Source organism: Schistocerca serialis, chromosome 3, assembly GCF_023864345.2.
Source record: "Schistocerca serialis cubense isolate TAMUIC-IGC-003099 chromosome 3, iqSchSeri2.2, whole genome shotgun sequence".
Taxonomy (NCBI): Eukaryota; Metazoa; Arthropoda; class Insecta; order Orthoptera; family Acrididae; genus Schistocerca; species Schistocerca serialis.
In genome coordinates, this window is record NC_064640.1 from 975250902 (window position 1) to 975278141 (window position 27240).

Genomic DNA, 27240 nt, shown 5'->3' on the forward strand with positions numbered 1-27240 from the left:
TAACACCTCAATGCTGATAAATGCAGAGAAATAATGAATGATATTTAGCATATCATTCTATATTTCTTTTCACTCTCCTTAATTACTAGTCCACATAAATTGTGATTTTTGCCTGGAAAGTTTTGAAGATGGTGTCAAAATTTTTTTATTTGTGTTTTTTTAGGGCGCCGATTACAATTTCAAACTTTGTCAATTCCGATTTTCAAAATAAATATTTAAAAAATTTCAAAAATTTTAGTTTTTCTGAGTTTTTGCTCCCAACTTTAGAATGATGCACCTGTCAAGCACAATCATTCTATACAAAATTATGAGAGATTAAATTCTCTACAATTTGGATCTTAATGTATTTTTGGCCATTTGATCATTCTGCAGCAAGTGCTCATGGAAATAACAGTAGTCAGTGATCTGTCACTTAGATCTGAAAATTATAATTTTTATCATCACTTACATTATTTATGCAATGAAAGATACTTTGTCTTACCGAACCACTTATTTTACTGGTTTGAGTTCCAATGCACTATTACAAAAATAAATAAATGAAATTTTCTGAAAGGTAATGAAGTGGTGGAAGTTGTATGGAAGTTAGATGCAAATAACATTATTTGTTACATATAAAAGATGGTTGATGTAACAGAAGATTAATATTTAAATCAAAGTTGTTCATGTTTTTTATCCTTGAGGCAGCCTAGAAAATCTAGTCCTCTCCTCGCCTGGAAAAGGCATAACTGTTGGCAAACATTTCTTTCAGGTCACCTCCTTTCATTTTAAAACCTATTTATTCTATGAAAGATTTAAAAGATGGTATCTACAGAGTCTTATGAAATTTGGAATTTCAGTATTTACTTGCGAATTTTCATATACAACAGCTGATCAAATATTACTGCACATTTTTTAATGTAATTCTTCAGTCTCTTCCACTGCCTATAACAAAGCTGTGAAGATGGTTTTATAGTAAATAGGAGAAGTGTTTATAAATGGCTGGCAACCTAAAAATGTTATTTCATAAAAGATATCTTGAGAAGCTTTCTCCAAAAACCCTTTTAACCTCAGAGCCTGTTACACCTTTGATTTTACTATAAACCCACAAGAAAAAGGAATAAGAAGTACTGAACACTAATAAATATTACGATGATCTTTTATCTTAATTGCAGGTAATCTGATATCATCATTGTGATCAAAATATTGTAGCTGAAAAGCTTGACAAGTTTCCACACATTGTGCTGATGGTATTTCTTTTACTCGACGAATATTCTGATTTGGAACCAATACACAACTTGGGGTGATACCCATCACATGAAATGTGTTGTACCCATCAAGTAACTGAGTATTAAAATACGTATTGTCATAAATAAAATCAGAGAAATGTTGCCCATGAACTTTAAAGGATAGATTCTTGATGGCTGATACTCAAAGCATAAAGCTTCACTGGAAGTTGTACGAAATTTCAACATGAGAAGTATCTTCTGGGGGTCTTTCTCGTCCTCCTCCTTCTAATAAGTAATAAGAAACCTATCTGCAATGGCCAAAGAAATGAGTTTGGTCTTACATCACTCATTAATCTAGTGTGCAATAGTGGTTGACATTTCTTTCTTTGTCAATGTGCCTACAATTTTTCTAAGGCAAAAGTATCAATCAAAGTGCAGAGAGTATAAGGAACAAGCTCCTGGTGTCCTTTCAGAAAATAGTCTAGTGATTGGTATAGTGCATTAGTGAAGTCATGGAACTATGTCAGTTACAATTTCAGTTGCCCTCTGAATGGTTTAAAGACATCCTTCTAACTCTGAAGAAGATTTCTTCTGGTACCAAGACTTGCTGGATTCTCTTTACATATGTAGTAATCAAATTCTCATTGAGACATTGTTTGACATTTTTTGAGAACTGTTCCTGACATTTTTCACCTAGAAGACTAAGACTTAGACAGCAGTGCTTTCCATATCATTATTTCAATGCATGATTGTTCTAAGATTACATTATCAGGATAAAATGTTAAAGAATTTAGTCCTGCTTAGTTAGTGACGAATAACGTTACTCGAAAATTGTCTTCCCAAATTGTAAGCAAAACGTCAGTAAAAAATGGATTTTTTTGTCTTTCTCATTTTTAAAATTATATCTGGGGAAAAATCAAGGAGGCAAATTTGAAATTCGTAGTTAGTCTCCCAAAAACCATAAAGGAGCAAAATTTTTTCAATCTCATCAAAACTTTCCAACCAGACCCCTTTCTGATCACTGAATGACTTGTTTCTTATCAGCACAGTTTCTAGCTCTATAGCTATACTCTACAAGCAATGTAGAGCAACAAGTAGATTCCATATTCCTAGAATTCTAGAAATCATTTTCACATGGTGTCTCACAACAGACTACTAATGAAGGTCTGAGCATACAGAACTGGGTCCCAGATATAATTGTGGCTTAAAGGCTTTTCACATACTAGAACTCAGTATATTGTCCTTGACAGAGAGTGTTCATCACAGACATGAGAATCATCAACAGTGCTCCAGGGAAGTGTGGTAGGACTGCCCTGTTCTCCATATATATAAATGATCTGACAGATAGGTTGAGCAGCAATCTGCAGCTGTTTGCTGACGATGCTGCAGTATACAGGAAAGTGTCGTGGTCGAGTGACTGTATGGGGATACAAGATAGACTCTGACACAATTTCTAGTTGGCGTCACGAATGGCAGCTCGACCTAAATGTAGAAAAGGTACATTAATGCAGATGAGTAGGAAAAATAATCCTGTGATTTTTAAATACAGCATTAGTGGTGCTGCTCATCACGGCCACATCGATTAAATATCTAAGTGTAACACTGCAAAGTGATACAAAATGGAATGAGCGTGTATGGACAGTACAGAAGTCTAGCTCGTCAGTAAAGGAAACTGTGTATAGAACATTACTGCAACCTATTTTTAAGTGTCGCTCGAGTGTTCGGGATCCTCACTAGCTCAAATTAAAGGAAGACATCGAAATTATTCAGGGGTGTGCTGGTAGATTTGTTACTAGTAGGTTAGGTTCGATCAACACGAGAGTATTACAGCGATGCTTTGTGATCTCAAATGGGAATCACCAGAGGAAAGAAAATGTTCTTTTCACAAAACACTACTGAGAAAATTTAGATAACATCATTTGAAGTTGACTGCAAAACAATTCTGCTGCTGCCAAAATACATTTCACACAAGGAACACAAAGATAAGAGAAATTACGGCTCATACAGAAGCATATAGGCATTTTTCCCACGTTCAAAGTGGAACAGGAAAGGCAATGACTAGCAGTGGTACAGTGTACCTCCACAGTCGCTTGTATAGTACGTATGTAGATGTACGTCACAGTGTGCGGCTGAGGGTACTTCTAGTAGCCCCTTTCCTGTTCCGTGCACAAATGGTGCACGGGAAGAACAACTGACGTCAAGCATTTGTACGAACTTAAATATCTTCAATTTTTTCTCTCTTGATCATTACACGATACGTATATGGGAGGAAGGAATAAGTCGCCTGACTCTTTTTGGAACATCTACTATAGTAAGTTTAAAAAAGACCTTTCTGTGATGCACACCTCTCTGGAGCTGACGAGCATCTTCACAACATTTTTGCGCCTATTAAACTAACCTGCGACCCACATCATCCCTCTCTGTCTCCTCGCTTAATCCACAGACAAATTGATCTGAGACTAATGAGCAAGACTACAAAATCAGTTGATCAAGTGTTTGGAAAGCTACTTATTATGATGGTGAATTACATTTTCTTAAGATTCTCAGCCTAGCACCTGGTTTTCTTATAACTAATTTCACACGGATCGATACTCCTGAATTTTTTTACAGCTGTCAGTATTTCTTGGGATTTATGTCAATAGTGAAATATAGCTGTAATTTGTCTTTCTGCCTATTTATGTGCAAAACTTTACATTTATTTACACTGAGGGTCAACGCCAATCCTTGCAACAAACAAGTGTCGATCCTCAATGGATCTTCCTAAATTTTGGTACAATTTCCTAGCACTGTAACTTGTCTTCTTTTTTATCTCACACTTTAACTCTGTTGAAATTGATTTCTCACGCTTTAACTTTATTGAAACTGATGTGCTGAATCCTATTTGCTACAAAATCCTGAATCCTGGCACAAAACTGGTTTGAAATTCAATAAACTTGAATTTTGTTCAGTAAGCAACAGTGCAAAACTGTACTGAATGCCTTCTGGAAACAAAGGAACACAGCATCAACTTGGGCACCATTATCTCCGGCCCACTGGACCGATGGATAAACAGACACAGCAGAGTTTAACAAGATTTTTGTTTGCAGAATCCCTGATAATTTCTACATAGGAGATTTTCATTCTCCGAAAAGGTCCTAACTCACAAGCAAAACACGTGTTCCACAGTTTTCCATAGACTGACACCAGCAACATAGTCCTATAATGAATACATGTCTCTGACAACATGTCTCGAAAAGGTTTCAGTGTGCGCCTTTTCCCAGCGGCTGAAAACCCTTTGATGCTCCAGCATCTTAAGACACACAGCTGCTAAAAGGGGAGCAAATTCTTTCACTTAATCGGGTACAAAATTGTATAGGGATATCATTAGGTCCAGTAGCTTTTCTTCTGCTAAGTGATTTTAACCGAGTTTCTAATATGCATTCACTTAACTTCACATCTGCAGTTTTGGAATTGCGGTGATAACTGATTGGAGGAACCCCATACAAATATTCTGCAGTAAAACTGTTTCAGGAAATGGAATTCATTATATTGGTTCTCCCCGTGTCTTCTTCCATTTTGGTGCCAGAATCATCACCGATCAACTAAATTGATGGTTTTGTTCTGTATACTGACTTAATGCACCTGTTCGTTACCACACTAACGAGCAGGTGCATTAAGTCAGTGTACAGAATAAAACCATCAATGGATTCTGCAGTGTGCTAGCTTGTAACACAGTAAATTGAGCTAGACCCACATTGGATCTGCATGGAATTACACCAATCATGGCTTGTAAAACGGACAGCCTCAGTGTGGTTTTTATGAGGTTTCCCACACTTCTTTAGGCAAATACTCAAAAAATACAATAAACAAGAAGTTAGAATACAATTAAACACAGACAACAGTTTACGGAATTCACAGACAAGTGGCAGGAATTCACAGACAAATGGCACACACACAACTTTTCTCCATTAATCAACCAATGACTGTGGTAATAGGACGGGCATCCGGTTACATTAAATAAAATATGCATGCATGCATGAAGGAACACTGCATCAAATTTTGCAGACACTGCACTAATGTATTTCATGCCAAAACCAAGGCAGTCTGACAAGAAAACTAAATAAATCTCTCCCCATGTGGGAATCACATAACTGTGTGAGCACTATGGCAAGCAGACATGGGGACGTATGGAAGTTTGGATCTGTCCATGAAATGTGCTCGGACAGCCAAAGCAGTTAAGGTGACCACTCCCAGAAAGCACGCACGAAACATGGGTTTGGGTCCCAGTCCACCACAAATTTTCATTTGTTTTTAGTAAATTGTACTGCTGCATTGATTTCACAAAATTTTATTCCATTTTTACCATGGGCACATCTCTCCCTCAATAAAGGATTACGATATATTTACTTCATTTGGATTTAAGTCTTCAAATGTCAACCATATTTGAATAGTGATTTAGAGAACAGCTGGCCAGTTATCAATCAGTAATTACCCCATGTTCACATATTTCTGTATTTTCATAAGCATATAAGCATGCACGGAAAAGGCAAATGCAACCATCACCACCACACACACACACACACACACACACACACACACACACACACACACACACACAGAGAGAGAGAGAGAGAGAGAGAGAGAGAGAGAGAGAGAGAGAGAGAGAGTGTGTGTGTACATTCAGAAAGGAGGATAAGAATGGGAATGTATGTACAATCCTGTGAGAGTAAGACATAGAAACTGCAACTGATGAGGAAAAAGATCAATTACTAGCACCAAAGCATCAAAACTGGATACACACCTGTCCGACTGGTACAGTGTGAAGTCTTGGCATGGGAGACACCGATTTCCGTTCTAGGACAGACTGTTGCATTTCCACAAAATCTGGACGTTCTTTGTTATCAGGCACTGTCTCAAGATTGACAGTGTCCTCTGTGTCATCTACAGTTCTTCTAGTCCTGACAGCAAGACTTTTTGGATCAGTCTTACCATTTGCTTCTGAAGAACCTGCAGGTAATGTATAGCCTCTGTTTGTGGCAGCATCAACTGTTGGTTTTGACTGATACGCATTATGATGTTTGCGGTTCAGTGCTTTATTTGCAGAATAGGGATTAGTCTTCGAACCTACATTTTGTGAGACAGTTGTAACTGTCCCTTCAACATTTCCATATACTGTCCGTGATTGGAAGTCTGTTTCAGGAGGTACTATTTCCACATTCTCAACATCCCCATTGCCTTGAGTGCAGTTCACATCAGATATATCTAAAACATTTGTACCAATACCTGCAGGTGCATGACATTCTGTCTCAATCCTATTTTCATTTGCCTCCAAGTTAACAGTAGCCAAATCTGAATCAATCTGAACAATGTCCTCTTGCTTATTATCTACTGAATTAGTATCTGAAAAACTCCTACTTCTTTCTGGCTCTAGCACAGACACAATCTTGGTTTCATCTTGAGCCAATAAAGAAGCAACATGTTCCTTTGCTTCTGCAACACTGTTTGAATTATCCTTAGAGCTTTCTCCTGTGTCTGTAATATCAGCAGGAACACTGGAATCTCTAGGCTGTATAAGACCTTCTACTCTCTGGTTGTGAACACACTCTTCTGCTACTTGTACATTTGCAGAGCTGCTACCATCACACTGCTTCACATCATTTGCACACACTGTATGTTTCACACTGTCTGCCATTGATGCAACATTTTCTAAATCATTTGCCTGTGGCATAGCTTCTTTATGGTCTTGCATTTGTGTACTCCTTACTGCAACTGAATCATTACATTCACCATTTCTAATATCATTACTAATGATGTCACTCGGTTGGTCTTTTCCTCCCACATCTGTAGTCCAGGTAGATTGGCCTGAAACACTTTCTTTGTAATGGTTGTCTACAGATGACATACTATCCGGTAATTCACTCCGCCAAATATCTGTCACTTTATCTGTACCTAACACACCTTGATGTACACTAGTAATTTGATCAGTTCTTGCATAATCTGATTTTTCTGTAACACGTGTCACATTATGATCTGTGTTGTTAACATTTGTGTCTACAAATGTATTTTTTACATCTGTATCACTTAATGAAGGTGTAACACTAGAGAAATTCGTGCCAGTACTATTATCACCACTTGTGACACTAGCAGTGCTAGGTGGTTGCTCTGCATGATAAGTACTTGCATTGTTCTTCAGATTTTCACTTCTGTTATTCACTTGAGCCAATGACTGGGACGTATCACTGAATGAACTTTTTAGTGATAAAGCAGATGCATTTGAGGCATTACTGTCAACTTGTGTCAAACTACTCTGATACATTGATGCTCCTTCAACAGACCAATTCCAAGTATGATCTGGATTACTGTTATTGTTGCCAGGACTGCTGCTATTGCCCCTATTATTGTTCTGTGGTTCTGTATAATTAGAGGAGTCATCCCAGCCCCAGTTCCAAGGATCTTGATTGGCATCTCTGGAAAACAATATATCATACATCAAAATGCAAAATGTCAAGACAGTACAAAGAGTTACATACGCATAAAAAGTGTTATCATATTAACTCATTTACTATTTTGTAAATTCATAATGGAAAATATTAGCATATTGAAAACACATTCTAAGATTTTCTTCTTCCAGAAAACATTCTACTATCTGTGTAAGTAACACAATACACTCTCAAACAATCATTTTCTCCAAATCAACACAAATGAGAAACTGTCTTTTGAGGTGTAGACCCTAACAGTAGCACCCACATTCATGAATAATACTCACTGTGAATATCCTGCATACTGGTGATACTGTTGTTGCTGATGCTGAAAACTGTGAGACTGTTGATGGTGTTGCTGATGATGTTCAGGATGGTGTTGGTGGTGGTGGTGGTGTTGCTGCTGCTGCTGCTGTTGGTGTTGTTGCTGTTGATGATGATGATGGTGTTGCTGTTGATGGTGCTGTTGCTGCTGGTGGTGGTATGCCACTGGCTGTTGGAACTGTTGGTGGTTAATCTGTGCTGCATCCCAGTCCCAAGATGGGGGACCAGATACTTCTGAGTGGTGAGGTTGCTGACTTGTTTTTATGTTATATGGTGCTCCATATGAATTGTAGAAATTCTGTGATGGGGCCTGATACTCAGTTCTGTTCTCCCACGCCTGTATAAAACACATGCACTTTATATTATTAAGAGTAGATCATTTTTGTGTGTGTACTTCTTTACTTACTTTTTTTATTTTTGAAAATAGACTGGCAGTCTGATAATACATATTTTATACTGTTATAACAGTGTTAGGCTTGGGATCTTCTTGCAATTCTTACTTAATATTATGAAGATATTAACTGGTACATTGAAGACTTTATTTATGTGTTCCACTGTTTTGACATTTCGAAATAAGAAACTACACATTCACAATATATTTAAATTGTTTTCATTTCTGAAAGATACTTTTCACAAATTATTGTACATTGCAGTCTCTGATTTTGCCAGCTTTCAACATATCTATATCTAATGTGCTCCAATTGGTGATGCCAAATGCAACATCTCTGTCTGATACAGAGGTGACCACAGAACAATCGCCATCTTGTCAGTTCTGCAACACAATATTGGGGCTTCAGCTGTGATTTATTTTGCTATTGTGCACAAAAGCTATTTTTGTACTAATTTTCTACTCAGGTGTTTTGGCTGTTTACTTTATTTGCTATTAGTCTTTTAGGGCCTCATCTGAAGGCACTTCAGCACAGTTGTTGAAATACTATACAGCTTCACGATACATTTTATTTTGGTAACTACAAAGAAGTGCCTGGAGATGAATCTGTAAAACGTTTAAATCAACTGCAAATAATGTAACAATGGAAATAAGCGTATGGCATCATTGGCCGGGAGGCCCCTATTTGGGAAAGTTCAGCCGCCAAGTGCAAGTCTTGTTTCATTTGGTGCCACACTGGGCGACTTGCGCACCAGTGATGAGGATGAAATGATGACGAGGACTACACAACACCCAGTCCTGAGCCTAGAAAATCTCCAACCTGGCCGGGAATTGAACCCGGGCCCGCTGGCATGGGAGGCGAGCACGTTACCATCCAGCTAAGCAGGCGGATACGTAAACAATAAACACAGCCGAGTGGAAAATCAGCATGAAATTTGCCTTTATGCTCCACAGCAAAACACTGTGCACAGGTAAATGGCATGTGAGCTTCATAGAACTTGACATGCAAATAAAAATTTTAAAAAAAGGCTGTGATAACTACATAGCCTGCTTTGACGTTGGATGGAAGCACCACTCTATCAAAGGTGAGTGAAAGAGTGTGTTTGGGCAATAAGGAGGAATCTACCTTTTTCATCATCCGATGGATGGCAATGACACCCTGATCAGAGAGGTACATTTGGATTTTGGCCTCGGTCAGACCATCAAGCAGCCTAGTGTAAATAACACCATGGGAAGAATTCAGAGTTCTATGGGCCTTGACACAAACAGGATAGTCATGGAGAAGCCAAGCGGAAATCAGTTGTTGTGCTTGAGAATCAAAAGAAGTCTCCAAAAGCAAAGTGCCATTCCATAAATGAGAGCAGGATTTGACAGGGCCAGCAATTGCATCAGCACCTTTCTGAACAATAACCAGATTTATCATTGTGAAAGACTGAACATCTTCAGCAAGTGAAACCACGAGGAACCATGGGGCAACTGGAAGGGTCTTTGAATCGTTAGCATCATTCTGTTTATGTTTTGTAGACATTGATAGCGAAGGTGATAGGCTCACTGTGAGAAAAACCCCCATGATTGCCAGCATCTCTGATGGCGCACTCCCCCTTCATAAGGGGGTGCATCCGCCTTAGGTGATTGTTCACACCTCCCGAACACCTGACAGAGCGACCAATCAGCAATTTGGGAATGTAGCAGCTCGTGCAATCATCTCTCCCTGGGACTGGCCTGTACTAACAGGGACGTATGAACCCTACCTGTTGACCCGGGGCTGGGAATTAGGCATTACCCAGTCACGTGTTACGCATCAGACGTGTGGGCTGGCCTACAGGAGCGCACAGGGAGGAAGAAGAAAAAGAGGAACCTCAAATGCTGAAGCAGAGGAAGGAGAGGAGAAGGTAAACAATGAAAGGAAAAGGGAACAAAAAATAGTGGTGAGACTGTTCTTATGTCAGTGATGAACATTCCCAGTAACACCCAAGACATGTTCCCCAAGGGAGGGGAAAAAGAATAGCAAGAGGATAGACGTGCAGAACAGAAGGGAAAAGTAGCTGTGAAGCTTGGGGCCCCATGGTAGCCAAGCATGAACCCACCAAAGAGTGCCAAGTCCCCGGGGTGGGGGAGAGTGAGGAGGAACTTGCTGAAAGAGGGCATTTAGGTCAGTGGGTGTAGGTGGGCTGTTATGAGGGAGATAGAGATTTAGAGATGGAAAATCATGACTACAGAATACAAGTGGACCTAGACGGCAACTGCTTCCAGTGTGCTATGAAGGGGGAATCCACATACTGACATCTGTATGGTCCAACGCCGCTGGAAGCCCTCAAAGTGCCGACGCGGTTTGGCAGAATTCACAGAATCCATGAAGGATTTGCGAGTGGACATCAGTAAAATGAGACTCCTGGAGAAAGGTACAAGTTGCTGAGTAAAGGAAATAAGGGATTGCAACTCCATTAACTTATGGTAGTACCCATTACAGTTCCATTGAATAAGCAATAAGCACAGAACGGGGATCCAAATGGGAGGTGAATGAGTTGGAGCCAATCATGCTGCTGAGTCACCATCCATCGCCAACAAGGACTGGATCACATCCATAAATAGGATGTCAGACTCAGGTTGTGAGGTGGAAGACGGCACCTCCAGGTGCACAGGGGGGGCCTTGTCCTGAGACTTATGTGTCTTCTTCTTCTTCTTCTTCTTCTTCTTCTTCTTCTTCTTCTCCTCCTCTTTCATACGTCCAGGAGAGCAGGGCAAGGAGAGACAGCAGGCTTTTGCAAAATCTGGACCTGAGACAGAGTGGGTGGCCTTGAGGAGCACGGACTGTAGGTTCTTTGGCCAAGCGAGTTGTTGCAGGCCTTCAACCTGGGAGACACCGGGGAGATGAGTCCTGGGTCCTAGGAGGGAACTTCACCACTGGCAGGCACCAAAAGAGGAGGGGGGGGGGGTGGACACTTCTCTGGTTGGGTAGGGGGCGTGACACCTACAGGGGAGGCTGTGGGAACTGCAGGGGAGGGGGAGAGGAGAAGGGGTTGGGACTGGCTAAGGAGGAGGGAGGAGGGGGAAAGGACATATAGAGGCAAAGTTATGTGTCATCGACACAGGGTGAACATGATCATATTTCTGATGAATTTCAGTATAGGATAATTGATCAAGGGACTTACACTCCTGTACCTCCTTTTCCTTCTTATAAACCAGGCAATCTGGTGAGCATGGAAAGAGACGATTGTGACAATTAACACACATGGGCAGAAAAACACAGATACTCCCCTCATGAAGCGGGTGTTCACATTCACCACAGAGAGGATTCTCCACACAATGGCAGTGGGAAGACAAACATTGCTAAAAGCTCATGGGTGCTGGAACATACAGCTTCACATCATACCAATAACACATAAACTTGACCTTCTCCAGGAGGGTATCTCCTTCAAATGCCAGAGTAAAGGTGCTGGTATCTATCCAACCATCCTTACAACCTTTCTGAACACACCTAACTAAATGAACACCCCATTGTTCCTGATTGGCCTGGAGTTGCTCATCAGTTTGGAGGATGAGGTCTCTATGAAATGGCTCCCTGAACCATATTCAAAGGCTGATGAGGGGTAATGGACCCAAAGATGTCACCAAGATGGTCACAAGCATGAAGGGCTGCAGATTGAGCAGCATAAGAAGTTTTGAATAATAGCAAACCTGACTACATATTACCAAGAGACTTCACTTCACCACATACAAGGTAGCAGGGAAAGTTGTTTCTCAACAAATTGGCGAGCCTGGCTCTCCTCCCCGCATGTAGCCAGGGAAGGGAACAGAGTCATAATGGTGGCATTAAATGATTCATTGACAACATAGAAGAGTGGCTATGTTTTTTGGAGCTTAATGTGTTTCGCTATGTTTTTTGGAGCTTAATGTGTTTCATACACAAAGCATCCACATTGACACCCTTCACTCCGATCAGGGGCTCTCCCTGTGAACCCCACCAAGCCACAGCAAGGGCCATCCGGCACAGCAGCTGTTGCCGGAAGTTCTGATGCTCCAGAATGACAAGCAACCACTCATAGGCATGCATGGGGAGGCAACAGCTAAGATATCAGAAGCACTGTGAGGGAGCTCAGCCAGATGGGTATATAACAGTCCCACAACACTGGCTGGCTACATGTGCTGGTGACCTATTGGGGTGGCGGGTGGGGAGTAGGGGTGGGGGGGGGGGGGGCATGGCGGGGAAGGAAGGGGGGGGGGGTAGAGGAATCTACACCACAGATTGTAGAAAGGGAGGTTTTCCCCAGATGGCTCACAATATGGACAGAAATCTTAAAAGTGGAGGTCAATCCCCAAAGGGTAACCAAGAAATGGGAAAAAGGAAAGGCGAAAAAGAAACGGCAACAGGAACAAAAATCTGAAGGAATACAAGAAACCATGTGGATAGCCAGGTCGACATAAGTAATAACACCGAGAGGGGGGAAAGAGAGTGAAGAGGAGGAGGAGGAGGAGGAGGAGGAGGAGGAGGAGCATGGTCCTTGGGGCGGGGGATGGGAAATAACAGCCCAGGAAGGAAGAGGGAAGAGTGGGCCGCAATAGCTTGGGGCTCCATGTGCGCCACGCAACCTCATGAAAGAGCCGTGAGCTCCCTGGAGGGAATCTGCTCTCTGGAGTCATAATATAATTTCCATCTTCACTTGTCATTTAAGGTTATATGAAAGTACTTTCAAACCTTATGTTACTGTTAGTAATGACCTGTCTCACAATAAGTATTCTGTAGGTGCTTTATTTTGCTGAAATTGTCACAGCAATAAAGACGGAAGTACCTACAGTCAATCATCTTACAATTTTTAGTGACAACTGTGCTCGACAGTTCAAAAATAAATCTGTTCTGTCAAACATCTGCCATATGACATGTGAATATGGTGTAGAAATGGAGTGGTATTTCTTTGCCAGCTGTCGTGCCAAAGAAGCTCGGGATGGGATTGGTGGCAATGTAACGTGCAGTGTTTTTGGACGGCTGTGAATTCTAGAATAATTATTGTTTCATCAGCAGATGCTTTCCACACTTACATTAAGAAGCATGTGGAAAGTATCAAAAGTATATATGCCGACAAAGTGAAAATTCTTGCAAAAGAGTTGGCATTTGAGGAAAGATGGGACCATATGTGCTTCATGCCACATACACAGGGCTGGCATCACTTCAGCTTGTACAGCTGGACGCATTTCTTCGTATCTAAAAGTATCTCAGTAAGAAGAAAAGAAAGAGGGTATTTTTGCTCTGGAAGTTGAACAACTAAGTGCAAGTACAAGGCTTCACTACAATCAAGTCTACTCTGATTGTGAAGAAGAGTCAGGCAAAGTAAAGGGGGGAAGAAGAGAATGAAGGATTGTTTGTTTTAGTTCACGTTGCTGCTGAAAGTAGCAAAGATAATTTAAAGAATTTAAGTAATACAAATACATTGGTGTAAGCGAAAGTGCTGTGGATGAAGAAAGTGATGTGAAAATAATGTTTCTGCTATCTTGTGAATGTGATAAAACATTATTTAATCCAAAAGAAAATGATGTTTCCTACATAAAATTAAGTAATATAATGGCTAAATTAGCTATGCCAAATATTAAAATGATAGGAGGAAGAGATTTTATGAGTTTTGCAAAAATATTGATGTCTCAGAAAAAGAGGTTTAATGCAACTTTATTGCTCTCAGAACTTTGAAAAATGTAATTTTGTTTCTTCTAGAACACCTAATCAATAATGTTAATGTTGAAAAAATCCTCAGTTACAGTTCAGAATGTAAATGAGTCCAGAATTCATAAGAATGATGTAGTATGTAACGCCCAATACATTAAATATTAAAATTACTTGCTCTGCAATAAAGACTAAATCTGTTTGTTCTTTACTTGTACCTCAGAATTTTATCATCAAGACTGAAGTTCAAATCTCACAGGATTTTTAGCTTCTTTGCCCTGATGTTGTTGAAGTCCACTTTAAGTAAGACCCATTAGACGACTTTCTCCATGGAAAATACGAAGCCAGTTCTACTTACTCATGTAATGTCTATTACTCGTCTTATTTTAAATGTGAACATTTTGGGCTTTTCGTGCTTATGAATTTAACACCCACTACAATTGAATGCCTGTTTGATGATTTTTTTCTGATTTTTTGCCAAGGATACGATGTACCAAACCACTTCTACAAACCACAGTGCCTGCTTTTCTAGGTATTTGTAAGCTTTCAACCATTTCTGCAATAATGGCCTTATACATAAAATAAACAATACTGCAATCACCCCCGGAGTAATACATCTCATACCTCACAGACAGAATTTTCAAAGCCCACATTCAGGGCAAAAAACCAACACTGCATGGTATCACCTACAGACAGCACAAAAGCCTCTCTCACATGGAGAAAGCATAAAACCTGTCCAGCCATCCTTTCATCAAAGTGCAGAAAGGGCAGGGTTTGGAAGGGGGAGACCACAAGGATGTGGGCCACCGTCGGCAAAGCACATGGGAAGGGGGAAAAGGGGGGGGGGGGGGTTACTGCACAGAAGGAAAGGCTAAAATCATGACAAAGACAATGGACTCCTTTCAGGACAAATGGTAGGTGAATTGCCACAAAGGAGTGGGTTTATTGCTGGTATGCAGTTTGTTGGAGGAAGGTGTAGCTCCCCTACTCCAGTTGGGATGAATCGCCAGTCTCATCTGTGCTCTGAAATCAGTGCCCAGTATCCCCATTACCAATGTTGGCCATGTGGCTGCTTCATTGATTAAACAGTCAACTAGTTCACTGACTGGGATACCCAAATGACTCAAGATCTAGAGGAAAATGACTGAAGGCGCAATACAGCCGAGGTCACATAGAAGGTCACGGATAGCGGATACTGTCTGCTGGTAAATGTAACATAGGTCAATAGCCTGCAGACTGCTCATATTATCATAGAATTCCACAAATTGGTTGTCAGTTTTCTTCTTGATCAAATGGAGGCCTCTAGCAAAAGCCACCAGTTCCACTGCAAAGCCAATACAGGACTCTGGTATAGTATCGTTCCCGGCCTTTAAAACATATGAAAGCACATCAGTATTACTGATTTCAGGACCTTAGCTTTGCTGATGGATTTGATGGAAGCTAAGTCAAACAATAGTGACAACTGAGGTTTTAGGCACTTAAAATAGTCTAACATGGCTTGGGGAATGTGTACACACCTAAGAGGACAGTGAGGGGAGGAGAGGGGGGGGGGGGGAGGAGGCACATGGAATTACAACGAAGGTACAATGGGGCTAAAACAAAATCCACCGCAGCAAATTGGATCTAGGGTAGTTTGAAGGTAATATGGGTGCTGAGCAAAGTGCTATCATTTGGGCACTAGGCAGACAGCTGGGCAGGATGCACACATACTCAACACAAACACACTTACAAATGATTTCCAGCCATGAAAACTAAGAAATTGATAGATGACAGCAATGAGTTGAAACTTTAACAGTAGCCTGGCTGAACAGAAACTGCGGGTGAATGATTACAGCAAAGTGCACCAGTACCGAAAAAGACGGTCATAACATTCCTCCCCCTCTCACTATATTTTCAGTGCACATTTAGCAGTCACAAATTTAATCTGCTGAGGAGAACGTCATGTTGGTATGACACTGGTAGTTCAGCAGCTTCTGCTTAGAGACTCTCAACAAGGCTAGTATAAAAAGCTCCAGCAGCCAAACATATTCCACAATGGTGGATTTTATTAAGATGGGCAGACATGCAGACGAATGAACACCCATTGTCTAGTTTTGAATGGACAAAAGATCAGTACAAATGGAGAGAGGTCATCCAATCCGCTCCCCAGGAAGTACCACATAGGACACTGAGGGACTGGGTGCAGCAAGCTGCCAGGCAAGACATGTGGTAAAACAAAGAATGTTTCCTATCAAGCATGAACCCCAGGAATTTTTTAGTCTCGGCGAATGGAAGAACAACAGGCCCAAGATGTAAAGACGGTGGAAGAAACCCACAGTGCCACCAGAAATTCATACAAATGGCTTTGTCAGTGGAAAAGTGAAAGCCATTGTCGACGCTCCATATGCTCCATGAATAGACACAATTGAGACATTGCTGAAGACTCCACTCAAGGAGACAAGTCTGTGGAAAATTGCAATAGATTGCAAAGTCGTCGACCAAAAGGGAGCTAGAGATGCCTGGTGGGAGACAGGTCGTAATAGGTTTAATGGCTATAACAAAGAGGATGATGCTCAGGATGGAGTCTTGAGGCATCATGTTCTCCTGGATAAAGGTGTCTGACTAGACTGGACCAACAAATGCCTTAACAACTCTGTCTTTCAAAAATTCCTGGAGGAAATGGGGCAGGTGGCCTCGGAAGTTCCATGTGTGCAGAGCATGAAGGATACCAGTCCTCCAGCAGAACAGCACAAGGACAGACATGCAGCATGGAAAGCTGCAAAGGCTGGAGCCTTGTTTCGTGCCCATGCGACACTGGCACCTCTCCGAACCCAGTTTAGAGGACTATTACTGGGAGTTCTTTTGGCACTTGATCCCTGCTCATGGAGCCTATTTCATACCATTTGTGTTGACAACTGCACTCAGATATCAGTCCTGTACACATGTTCTTCAACTGATCCTGCCACTAGAAATTTGTTCCAGATTCTAGAGAAATCACTGACATTCACTGCAACTTCCACCTGTCTCATTCCCTGCTCCATTAGGGTGACTATATGGAGCCTCTGATCGCATGTCATTGTTGTCCAAACCATCCTTAAGCAACACAAGCCTCATAATGACACACAACACAGGTACTGCTACATTTACAGGTGATACGTTTGTCACAGACCCCAAATAGTGCCCTCTCCTCATGGCAAAAACCTGGACTGTTTCTGCTAGAATTACTTTACAAAGAAATCAATGTGTTGATATCTTAACTTATTTCTGGATCGCAACATTCAATATTAAAGTTTCAGCAATATGCAACATTTATTTTGACCATCATCAGTAAGTTCCATTCCGGTCATACTTTGGTTAAATTGGGAAACTTTCTACCTTGACAGCAATGAGAATGTTCTCTCTACATAATCATCTCTGGCAAAAGAACGGGAATGGTGCATACTGTGCTATGTCTCTGCAAGCCGCAAGGCCAGCTTATTTTGCACATGGGAACACCTGCCCTCAGAATGCCAATACAGCAAAGCTGTTCTGTTCTCAGCAATGTCTGCCGTGATGCCAGTGCCTCTTCTGAATTTGTTATGGAACTATAGCAGCTTTGGGAACTCTGGGGCAATTTGCTAACACTGAAAGGATGTGTATTGGCAGCTGCCAAGTGTTACTTTCTGATTAAAATTTGTAGTGGGTGATTTCCCAGCCACAGTTATAACAGGACATTCATCTGGGAGGAGCAGATGAGATGGTGGGGTAGAAGGAAACCAAGTGACCAACGGGAGCATATCTCTATCAAAAAAGGGAAGAGGCCAAGAATGTGTCCTGGGGCACGGGAGCAGGAAAGCAGCTGGCACAGTCAGGATTAAGCTAGGGTTGGGGCTCAGAGTGAAGGGGAAGTGAGAACTGTGGTGAGAGGCATGAGGTGTGAGAATCTGAAGGAAGAGGTTGGCAGTTTGACCTGGACCAGCAAAATGTGTATAGACACAATGGTCACTATGAAAGGTGAAGTGCCAAAGGAAACTTCCTATAGTTTGTTTACAGGTGGTAGCAAATAATTTATTATGTAGAAGATTGGAGGACACATAACTAGCTAACAACAATGACCTGGAATGGTGTTACTGAAGCTAAATTAAACCTTATGTGTCAATATGTAAAAATATAGAAATGTTAATTAAAGGAGATGAATAGGGTGTATATGCGGACAAGGAAAAAAAATTCCCAGATTTTTCCTGGATTTCTCGGTTAAAAATATACTTTCTTCCAGGCGAAAATACACTTTTTCCGTGTTAAGTGACAGTATACTTACCCTCGGAACTGTAAAACATATCAATCCTTTGAATAGTTATTGTTTTATACACCGGTGTAGAATTTCTCAGCACTTTAGAAAATGAAACTCAGGGGGAAAAGCACGTTTTGGAAAGATCTTTGATGTGTAGCAACATGTATGCTGTGTATTTTTGTATTACAAAAGTATAAATTCGAATTCTAACAAACACCGCATGTTGCTTTCCAAAGCATTGAAATCGAAATTGTGATGCGCTTTAGTAAGCAAGTCATAGCTCATATCACGTGACCTCGCAAGCCGATGACAGCGGATATTCAGAGCATAGGACACATGATATAGTCAGCCAATAGCAACACCACTGTTAAGTAGTGCAAACACACAAACAGGAAAAGTTAATGGTTTAAATTAATATATATAGTGTTGCTACAAGAAATGTAAAGCTTTCACATATAATATTAGTCTCAAAGATTAATAAGCTGCAAGAGAATCTAAGCTTTCACATATAATGTTGATCTTTCTTGCTTGTGTTACACTTTAAGATATATCACACAAATGTGCCAGTAAAATTTTTAATAATGACATAAATGTCTGATCTCCTAGGCTCAAAATTCATCTAAACAGCTCATCATCAAAGAGTTGACTTTACAATAAGAAATGCTCTGTAATTTAAGAAATTCATTGTACATTCTCGCACACAGTTCAACTTTCATACAAGGAAATTTACTTTGAAAGCAATGCTTTTCAAACCACCATTCACAATAATTTCTCATTACCTGTTAGGAATAGGTTCATTTCAGCAGTCGGCAGAGAGCATCAGATAACATGTATCACCACACTTGCACAGCTACGATGACACAGGAAGCCCGTATGTTCGTACGTGTAAAGCATGAAAAGATTTTACATTATGTCATAAAAGAAACTAGAGATCAGAGGATACTCCAAGAGCATCGGAATTTCGTGAACCATACTAAAATGCATAATTCGGTGTAATGTGCACATTTGTACATGCAGATTCCCGATGAAGTAGGCCTCGACCTGATATTAAGCTTTTCAATGTGGTTTTTGGAATGTAAATTTTCTTGGAGTACCAGTACTGTATTATCTCATGTATGGTTCTTTATTATGGCATAATGCTACAAGTGTTAGAAGATGAAAACATGTACTTGAAATGCAACACACAGTTTAAACTAGCCAATAGTGTGGAATTAAACACTTTGTTTCGAATAAATTGACTGCTTAAGCAAGAAGAATTAACAAAAGCCAAATTCTTTTAGCAAATCTACAAAAATAACTTCATTGTTCTGCAAGGCAATTAATGCTTGACTGTCCAAAAGATGGAAATAAAATAAAATCTGAAACTAATAACATATTTTAGCCTTCCGTAATTATGTGAATCTATTTTCTTTTCATTTGATGTGAGAGCAGTAAATGAAGAGGAAACAGCAAAAATCACTAAATGTAAACACAGGTCATGTGGAGACTACCCATCTCTCCACTATAACTCAGACTGCTCTGCACATCAGCCACACATCTACAATATTTCCAAACCAGGGCAATACTAGATAGTGGCATCTAATCTCACAGCAATTGTAACACACAAATAAATGAGATTGTCTTGGCACAAATGGTCATTTTTTATAACATGACATAATATAATTCATGAAGTACCAATATCAGATGCCTATTAGGCCTACTACAGGCAAAAAACTTTATGTTAGGAAACAGTTTCACATTTCATTCATATGCTCCAGTTTCTCAAGCACGGGATCAAATAATAGCAGTACAAAATTTTTATATAAATTTGGAATCACCATATTCTTCCATAATTTGTGCGAGGTTCCCGTTGCTTCTCCATCCTTGTTCTAACAAACAATCTTGTCATCACTAATTCTGTAACTATTCCTGTCATCGTCAAAACTTATTCTCCGGTTAAGTTCACTAACCCTGCCAGAATCACTGGTTTAGTTATGCCACGATTATTCTCCGGTTAGGTGGTATTACACGTTCGTACACCGCGTTTTCCGCACTGCTCCCAGAATAGAAACTTCTGTGGCTGCTAGCCAGGGACTGTACAACTGGCCCTTACTAGTGTAGCGATCTGACCAAAATTTTTCTGTCAAAATTTCGTTTTCTTGGATGCACCGATAAGATAATACGTAATCTTTCTTACCTGTTATTCCTATTAGTCATTTATTTCCACTCTGGTAGTCTAAATCTGTGGATTTCACTAGTAATTATAACAATGCTGATTATTTGCAAACCTGGTCAACTACATAGACAAACAATCATCAGCATTTATCCATTCGGTTTTATTCCACTCAGCTCGTATAGCCCCATCCCCTTTTGTCTGTAGGAAAGTTTATTTCTAGATGCTACGAGGATTCCCCTGGCAGAGACATGACATACACTAAGCACGCATACAAAAATCAACTTATGATTAATTCAGAAATCAACTTAGAATGTGTTCAAAAACCAACAGGGCTGTGTTTAAAATCATATGAATAATTGAAAGACCAACGTGCGCTGGATGGTAGGTGCTTTTTGAATCAAGGTTTTTTCGCTTCAAGAACAAGAATTAGGCACCCCCCCCCCCCCCCAAAATTGCCACCAGAGTCAGATATCCTGATTCTCCCACCCCCCCCCCCCCCCTTGATTCCGGCCTGTTGCGCATGCATGAATCTGGCAGCTTGGGCACACCAGTAAAATTTTCCGGGTAGCATCTGTCTGCTAGCTGCTACTGCTTACACCGCCAACAGCCACATTTCTGTAGCCAGAAGCGGCAGAATGTACTAGTCATACGTGACTCAACTGCACATGTGCATGAGGCCGCTAGTAACTGCTCTAACGAATCTAATGTAAACAGTTGTGACGTCGCGCTCATCAGAGGCAATTTGTTGTTATGAAGCAATGGCATAGTCTTCCTAAAGCCTTTGACACATTTTGGAGTTGGCAGACACTTGTATGAGCACTGTGTATTGTTGTTGCATAAGGCACAATTTATTTGCAATTTAAGTTTTATTTTCGTTTCTTTCTCTCTTTCACGTTTTATTGCTGCAGTATTATTCCGCAGTAGTGGGATATAGTAATATCCTTTGTTAGAGTATCAGTTCTTACCAGTCAAAATTGTAAAAATTTAACTGAAAACTAAAACAATGAAAAGTTCCTGGCATTCTAAAAAATTTCCGGGTTTTTTCCGGTTTTCTTCCACATGAAAAAATTCCTATGTTTTTTCCCGGATCTCCCGATTGTCCCAGGTCATACACACCCTGATGAACAAAACTGTTTCACTTTTCGTTTATATCACCATGTCCTTTTAACAATTAGTCTTTTCACCTTTAAGTGCTTTTAGTCACTGTGTCATCATTTCTTTCCCAGTGTCCGCTTTAATCTTTGTGTGTGACAATTTTAGTTTGTTTACAGTTGTCAGTACATTCAATTATCTTTATGAATGGAAGGTAGGTCTTCACAGCTATCAGAGGGGTCTGCAATTCTAATTTAAAATAAATTACTTGTCTCAGGGGGTGAAACTTTTATAGTGAGTCTGGCGACCCAATCGACGTCAGCTGGAGGGGATGGTGGGGCGCTGAAAGAAGCAGCTTAGCATGACTAACTATATTCATGTAGCTCATGAAGAGGTGATACATCACAGCTTGTACTTTATGTTAAAAGAAGGTAGTTTTAACCATCACTCAGATGAAAACTACTAGAGTTATCGTTTGCCTTTACACAAATAACTCAAAATTATTTAAGCCCCACACAAAGGCAGTTCTTTACCAACTATTAATTTGCAATGCAACCATCAACTTACAGTAACAAAGACATTATTTTCAACATTTGTTCCTAAAGAATAGTAAGTTTACTTTGAAGAATAAAGGCCATGTCTGCTGATCCTGCATGAGTGACAATAAGGTGACATCCCTTATCCACAAAAATTTTTCACATCACCAAGCATGTCCCTCATATTCTATCACATTGATGACATATGGTTCAGGTTTACACATATTTTGACAATGTAACAAATGCAGGGTGTTTCACATCTTAGATCTCTTGTATTATTCTACACAACCACCATATCACTCCTTTCCATACATAATTTCCTCCCATCTACTATTTTAAGATACCTGAAGCCCATGTCCATTAATATTTGTAATATTGAACATAATTCATATGTGAAGCTGTATTCTGTAGTCATGTATTTGGTTATATAACACATGTGGAATACTGAGTAATGGAAAACATATTTAGCAAACTCATCTAGGTTGCCTATGTCTTTCTCATGATTGCATTACTTCTGTGATGATTAGTGGATAAGCATCCACTGGGTTGAAAAGATATGTTCTCTTTACTGAACATCCACTGCATGACTTTCACATCAGTCCTACATCATAAGCATCAGCGCTCCCATCTGGCAATTTGAAGAAATTATACACTCGGAACGCTACAAAACTTGGTATTTTTCTTTTCCATCAAATACAACAAATACTACAAGGACAAATACAGCAGTCACCAAGCATGCATAAAAGTGAAAGTAACAACTGCATGTTCATAGCAAGTTCAGTTATGTATGAAAGAGGGAGAAACAGCAGAATGATGCTACTGGCTGCAGTGTCACATGATATAGTCTCTTGCTAGTGTGTATCTTCCCACCACCCACCTCCTTAGCTGCAGGGGACTAACAGTTGAAAAGCCAGTGGTGTTATCAAACCACATACACAGCGTCCGTAGTCTAGTTGCAACGACAGTGTCCCATAAAAGCACAGGAGGGTGGTAGAATCTGTGCCTCAAGAAGTATGGTTAAGAGAGCAGAGACTACTAAGCTTTCACACATGTATGTGGTGTAACTAGTCAGTTTATTGTTGAAGAGGAGGTCCAAACATCTGTACTGTGTGACTATCCTGAGGCAGTGGTTCTCCAAGAAGAGGTCCAGGTCTGGATGTACAATGGTGTGGCAAAGAAAATGCCTAACCAATGTTTTAGCAGCAGAAACCAGCTTCAATAGCAGAGAGCATCATGACAGTGACCATCTGTCACCTAACTGAAAAGCTATCCTGAGAGCACAAACTTGCCTAGTTTTCAATTGATCATTATTTACAACTTACTTTTTAATGTAGGACAATTATCTGAGAAATCTATCTTCCAGGCTTGGCACATGACATCAATTCTGCAACTGTTTGGGGTAACACAGTTATGAACTTCATGGAACAAAATGGCGAAGCAAAATGAGATACAAGAGGGATAGCTAAGACATTTACAACTCTCTGCTGAGTCAGATAGGATAAGCTGCAATCTTATATTTAAGTGAAAGTAAATCAAATTGTTTTGCTAGCAAAAATTGGAGGTCCACTAAATCATACGTAACAGTAGTCTTAATGAACACTGACAAAATAACAGTATTCAAAAGCTTTCACAGAATCAGAACCCTTGCACCATTGGAGTTCGAATTTTATAGCAACATATTAAACAATCCACTGATATTTGAGAATGGACAAACACTGACTGTAAATTGTCAGCAGAAACTTAGTTACCATATTCGTGTTGATCTTAAAAAATTGCTCAGAAATTAATTGCATGTCTCTTGCATTAGTTCACTTTGCTGAAAGAATGAATGCTAAGTTAATTATAATTATAATTTCCCCACAATAAACTTTAGCCTAACTCACCACTGGTGGAGAGTTCGTTGTCGACGGGAAGTATGTCTGGAATGATCTATTGCTGTCTGGTTGGGACTGTGCACTGCTCTTTGGAAACCAGGACCCATTGCTTTCTGGATGTTTTGACATTGGTGTTTTCTGAAAGATGTTAACAATCTTGTTTACTTACTTCTAAGAAAGTTTTATAAACAGTGACACATATTAGAAAATGGGTATCATTATCTGAAAAATAGCACTCAGATGAGAAACATTTCTTCCACAATGTCACAACAGCTGTTCAACACAAAATACTAAGATAGATAAAGGTTTCAGCCATTCAACAACAAAAAAACCTGTGACAAGTGTTGAGACTGGAATGCCTCCTCTGGTGCACACTTTTAATATATCAAGACATTTTACAGGTGTAAAAAAGAACTTCAATATTTGCATGAGAACTACTGGAATGACACCTTTTTCTTACAGCATGTCTTCAGATTGGTTTGATGCATTCTCTCTTTCTTTCCTATCCTATCCTGTGCCCTGTGACTACATTCCCTCTCTACATAGCCACAAAAACTAAAATAATAGTAACATGTGTGCAATTTTTTGTTTCAAATTTTGTTCCTCACCCCCTTACACCTCCATTTTTACTTACGACATTCCTTTACAACTTAAATAATTCCGAACTGTTAAAAATATAATTCGCCATCCTGTCTCAGCTCTAGGGACTTTTTTTCCTAGGTATTTATGATCTCATCTAAAGTACCTAAAAATTCACATCCATCACATCTCACCAACAAATAATGCTACTACACCTTACTCAATGGATCATCGCAATGTGTAAGTCGTGATACCTCAATAAATATTGCTCTGTGGGACAGTGAAGTACTAAATATAGAGGGAGGGAAAGGTGGTGATGGTGATGGTGGTGGTGGTGGTGGTGGCGGCAAGATTCATTTCAAATTGTTCTACAAACGTAACAAAATTGTGCAAATTTTTTCTAAGTACATTATTAGAAAACTGTCTTTCACAGCTAGCAAGACAGTCCACTCAAAATGATAGCACCTTACTTTGTGACAAGCACCTTACTTTGTGACAACTAAATGGCCCCCAAATGGTTCACGAAATCATTCAAATATGGTGAACAAATCATTCAAATAAGTGAACTGTGGAAAGATAATTTCCTAATAAACAAATGTTTCTAAATATAGGGAAAAGAAATCATTCTATGCAAACGAGTGTCTATTAAACTACCTATTTTGTGAGTGAAGTACACTTCATTAGGTTTCTTTTCATGATTCTTAGCCTAGAGTATCATCTCCCACAACTGTTTGCATGTTACCATTCCACTGTAGGTCATTCCATGTGCATACACCAAGACATTTCAAGGCCATTTGGTTTCCATTAATTGATGCCCAATCGTGTCCTCTGACAATAAGAGGCCTTTCCACCTATTTACGCACAATGCATTACATTTATTTATGTTGATGGTTAAATGCCAATCCCTGTAGAGTATCACCAACAAACAGCCTCATGGAGCTTTTTACTTTATCCAAGAGATAATTTACATTAAATACACTCCTGGAAATTGAAATAAGAACACCGTGAATTCATTGTCCCAGGAAGGGGAAACTTTATTGACACATTCCTGGGGTCAGATACATCACATGATCACACTGACAGAACCACAGGCACATAGACACAGGCAACAGAGCATGCACAATGTCGGCACTAGTACAGTGTATATCCACCTTTCGCAGCAATGCAGGCTGCTATTCTCCCATGGAGACGATCGTAGAGATGCTGGATGTAGTCCTGTGGAACGGCTTGCCATGCCATTTCCACCTGGCGCCTCAGTTGGACCAGCGTTCGTGCTGGACGTGCAGACCGCGTGAGACGACGCTTCATCCAGTCCCAAACATGCTCAATGGGGGACAGATCCGGAGATCTTGCTGGCCAGGGTAGTTGACTTACACCTTCTAGAGCACGTTGGGTGGCACGGGATACATGCGGACGTGCATTGTCCTGTTGGAACAGCAAGTTCCCTTGCCGGTCTAGGAATGGTAGAACGATGGGTTCGATGACGGTTTGGATGTACCGTGCACTATTCAGTGTCCCCCCGCCGATCACAAGTGGTGTACGGCCAGTGTAGGAGATCGCTCCCCACACCATGATGCCGGGTGTTGGCCCTGTGTGCCTCGGTCGTATGCAGTCCTGATTGTGGCGCTCACCTGCACGGCGCCAAACACGCATACGACCGTCATTGGCACCAAGGCAGAAGCGACTCTCATCGCTGAAGACGACACGTCTCCATTCGTCCCTCCATTCACGCCTGTCGCAACACCACTGGAGGCGGGCTGCACGATGTTGGGGCGTGAGCGGAAGACGGCCTAACGGTGTGCGGGACCATAGCCCAGCTTCATGGAGACGGTTGCGAATGGTCCTCGCCGATACCCCAGGAGCAACAGTGTCCCTAATTTGCTGGGAAGTGGCGGTGCGGTCCCCTACGGCACTGCGTAGGATCCTACGGTCTTGGCGTGCATCCGTGCGTCGCTGCGGTCCGGTCCCAGGTCGACGGGCACGTGCACCTTCCGCCGACCACTGGCGACAACATCGATGTACTGTGGAGACCTCACGCCCCACGTGTTGAGCAATTCGGCGGTACGTCCACTCGGCCTCCCGCATGCCCACTATACGCCCTCGCTCAAAGTCCGTCAACTGCACATACGGTTCACGTCCACGCTGTCGCGGCATGCTACCAGTGTTAAAGACTGCGATGGAGCTCCGTATGCCACGGCAAACTGGCTGACACTGACGGCGGTGGTGCACAAATGCTGCGCAGCTAGCGCCATTCGACGGCCAACACCGCGGTTCCTGGTGTGTCCGCTGTGCCGTGCGTGTGATCATTGCTTGTACAGCCCTCTCGCAGTGTCCGGAGCAAGTATGGTGGGTCTGACACACCGGTGTCAATGTGTTCTTTTTTCCATTTCCAGGAGTGTATATGGTTAATATTAATGACCATACATTACTATCTTTGAATACTCTCAAAGTTACTTCTGTACCTGATAATTTCATACCAGTAAAAATAATGTGCCGAGTTATGTCTATTGGAAAGTCCTCAATCCAATGCCAATGCTGGTATGATATTTAGTAAGCTCACATTTTGTTCACTTGAAGACTGTGTGGAACTGCATCAAATGCTTTAAGTCAAAGCATATAAACCTGGGCACTGTTCAATTCTGTCCTCCAGACGTCGTGCACAAACCGAGTTGGACAATGTTCAGAAGACCACTGTTTACAGAATCCATGTTGATCCTACAGAGTACA

The 27240-nt window shown here is 40.8% G+C and overlaps 1 protein-coding gene across 4 annotated transcripts in view; it reads right to left on the minus strand.

Moving 5' to 3' along the window:
* The window catches only part of LOC126471409 (protein transport protein Sec16A), a 241503-nt gene that overhangs the window by 191923 nt on the left and 22340 nt on the right, over positions 1-27240 (minus strand). For all 4 annotated transcript variants that reach the window (XM_050099541.1, XM_050099542.1, XM_050099540.1 and 1 more), the window contains exons 2-4: positions 23944-24072; positions 7951-8324; positions 5986-7651 (exon numbers count right to left, since the gene is read on the minus strand). In XM_050099541.1, the coding sequence (XP_049955498.1) occupies positions 5986-7651; positions 7951-8324; positions 23944-24063 (2160 nt within the window). In that variant the 5' untranslated portion in view covers positions 24064-24072. The remainder of the gene's footprint in view (positions 1-5985; positions 7652-7950; positions 8325-23943; positions 24073-27240) is intronic.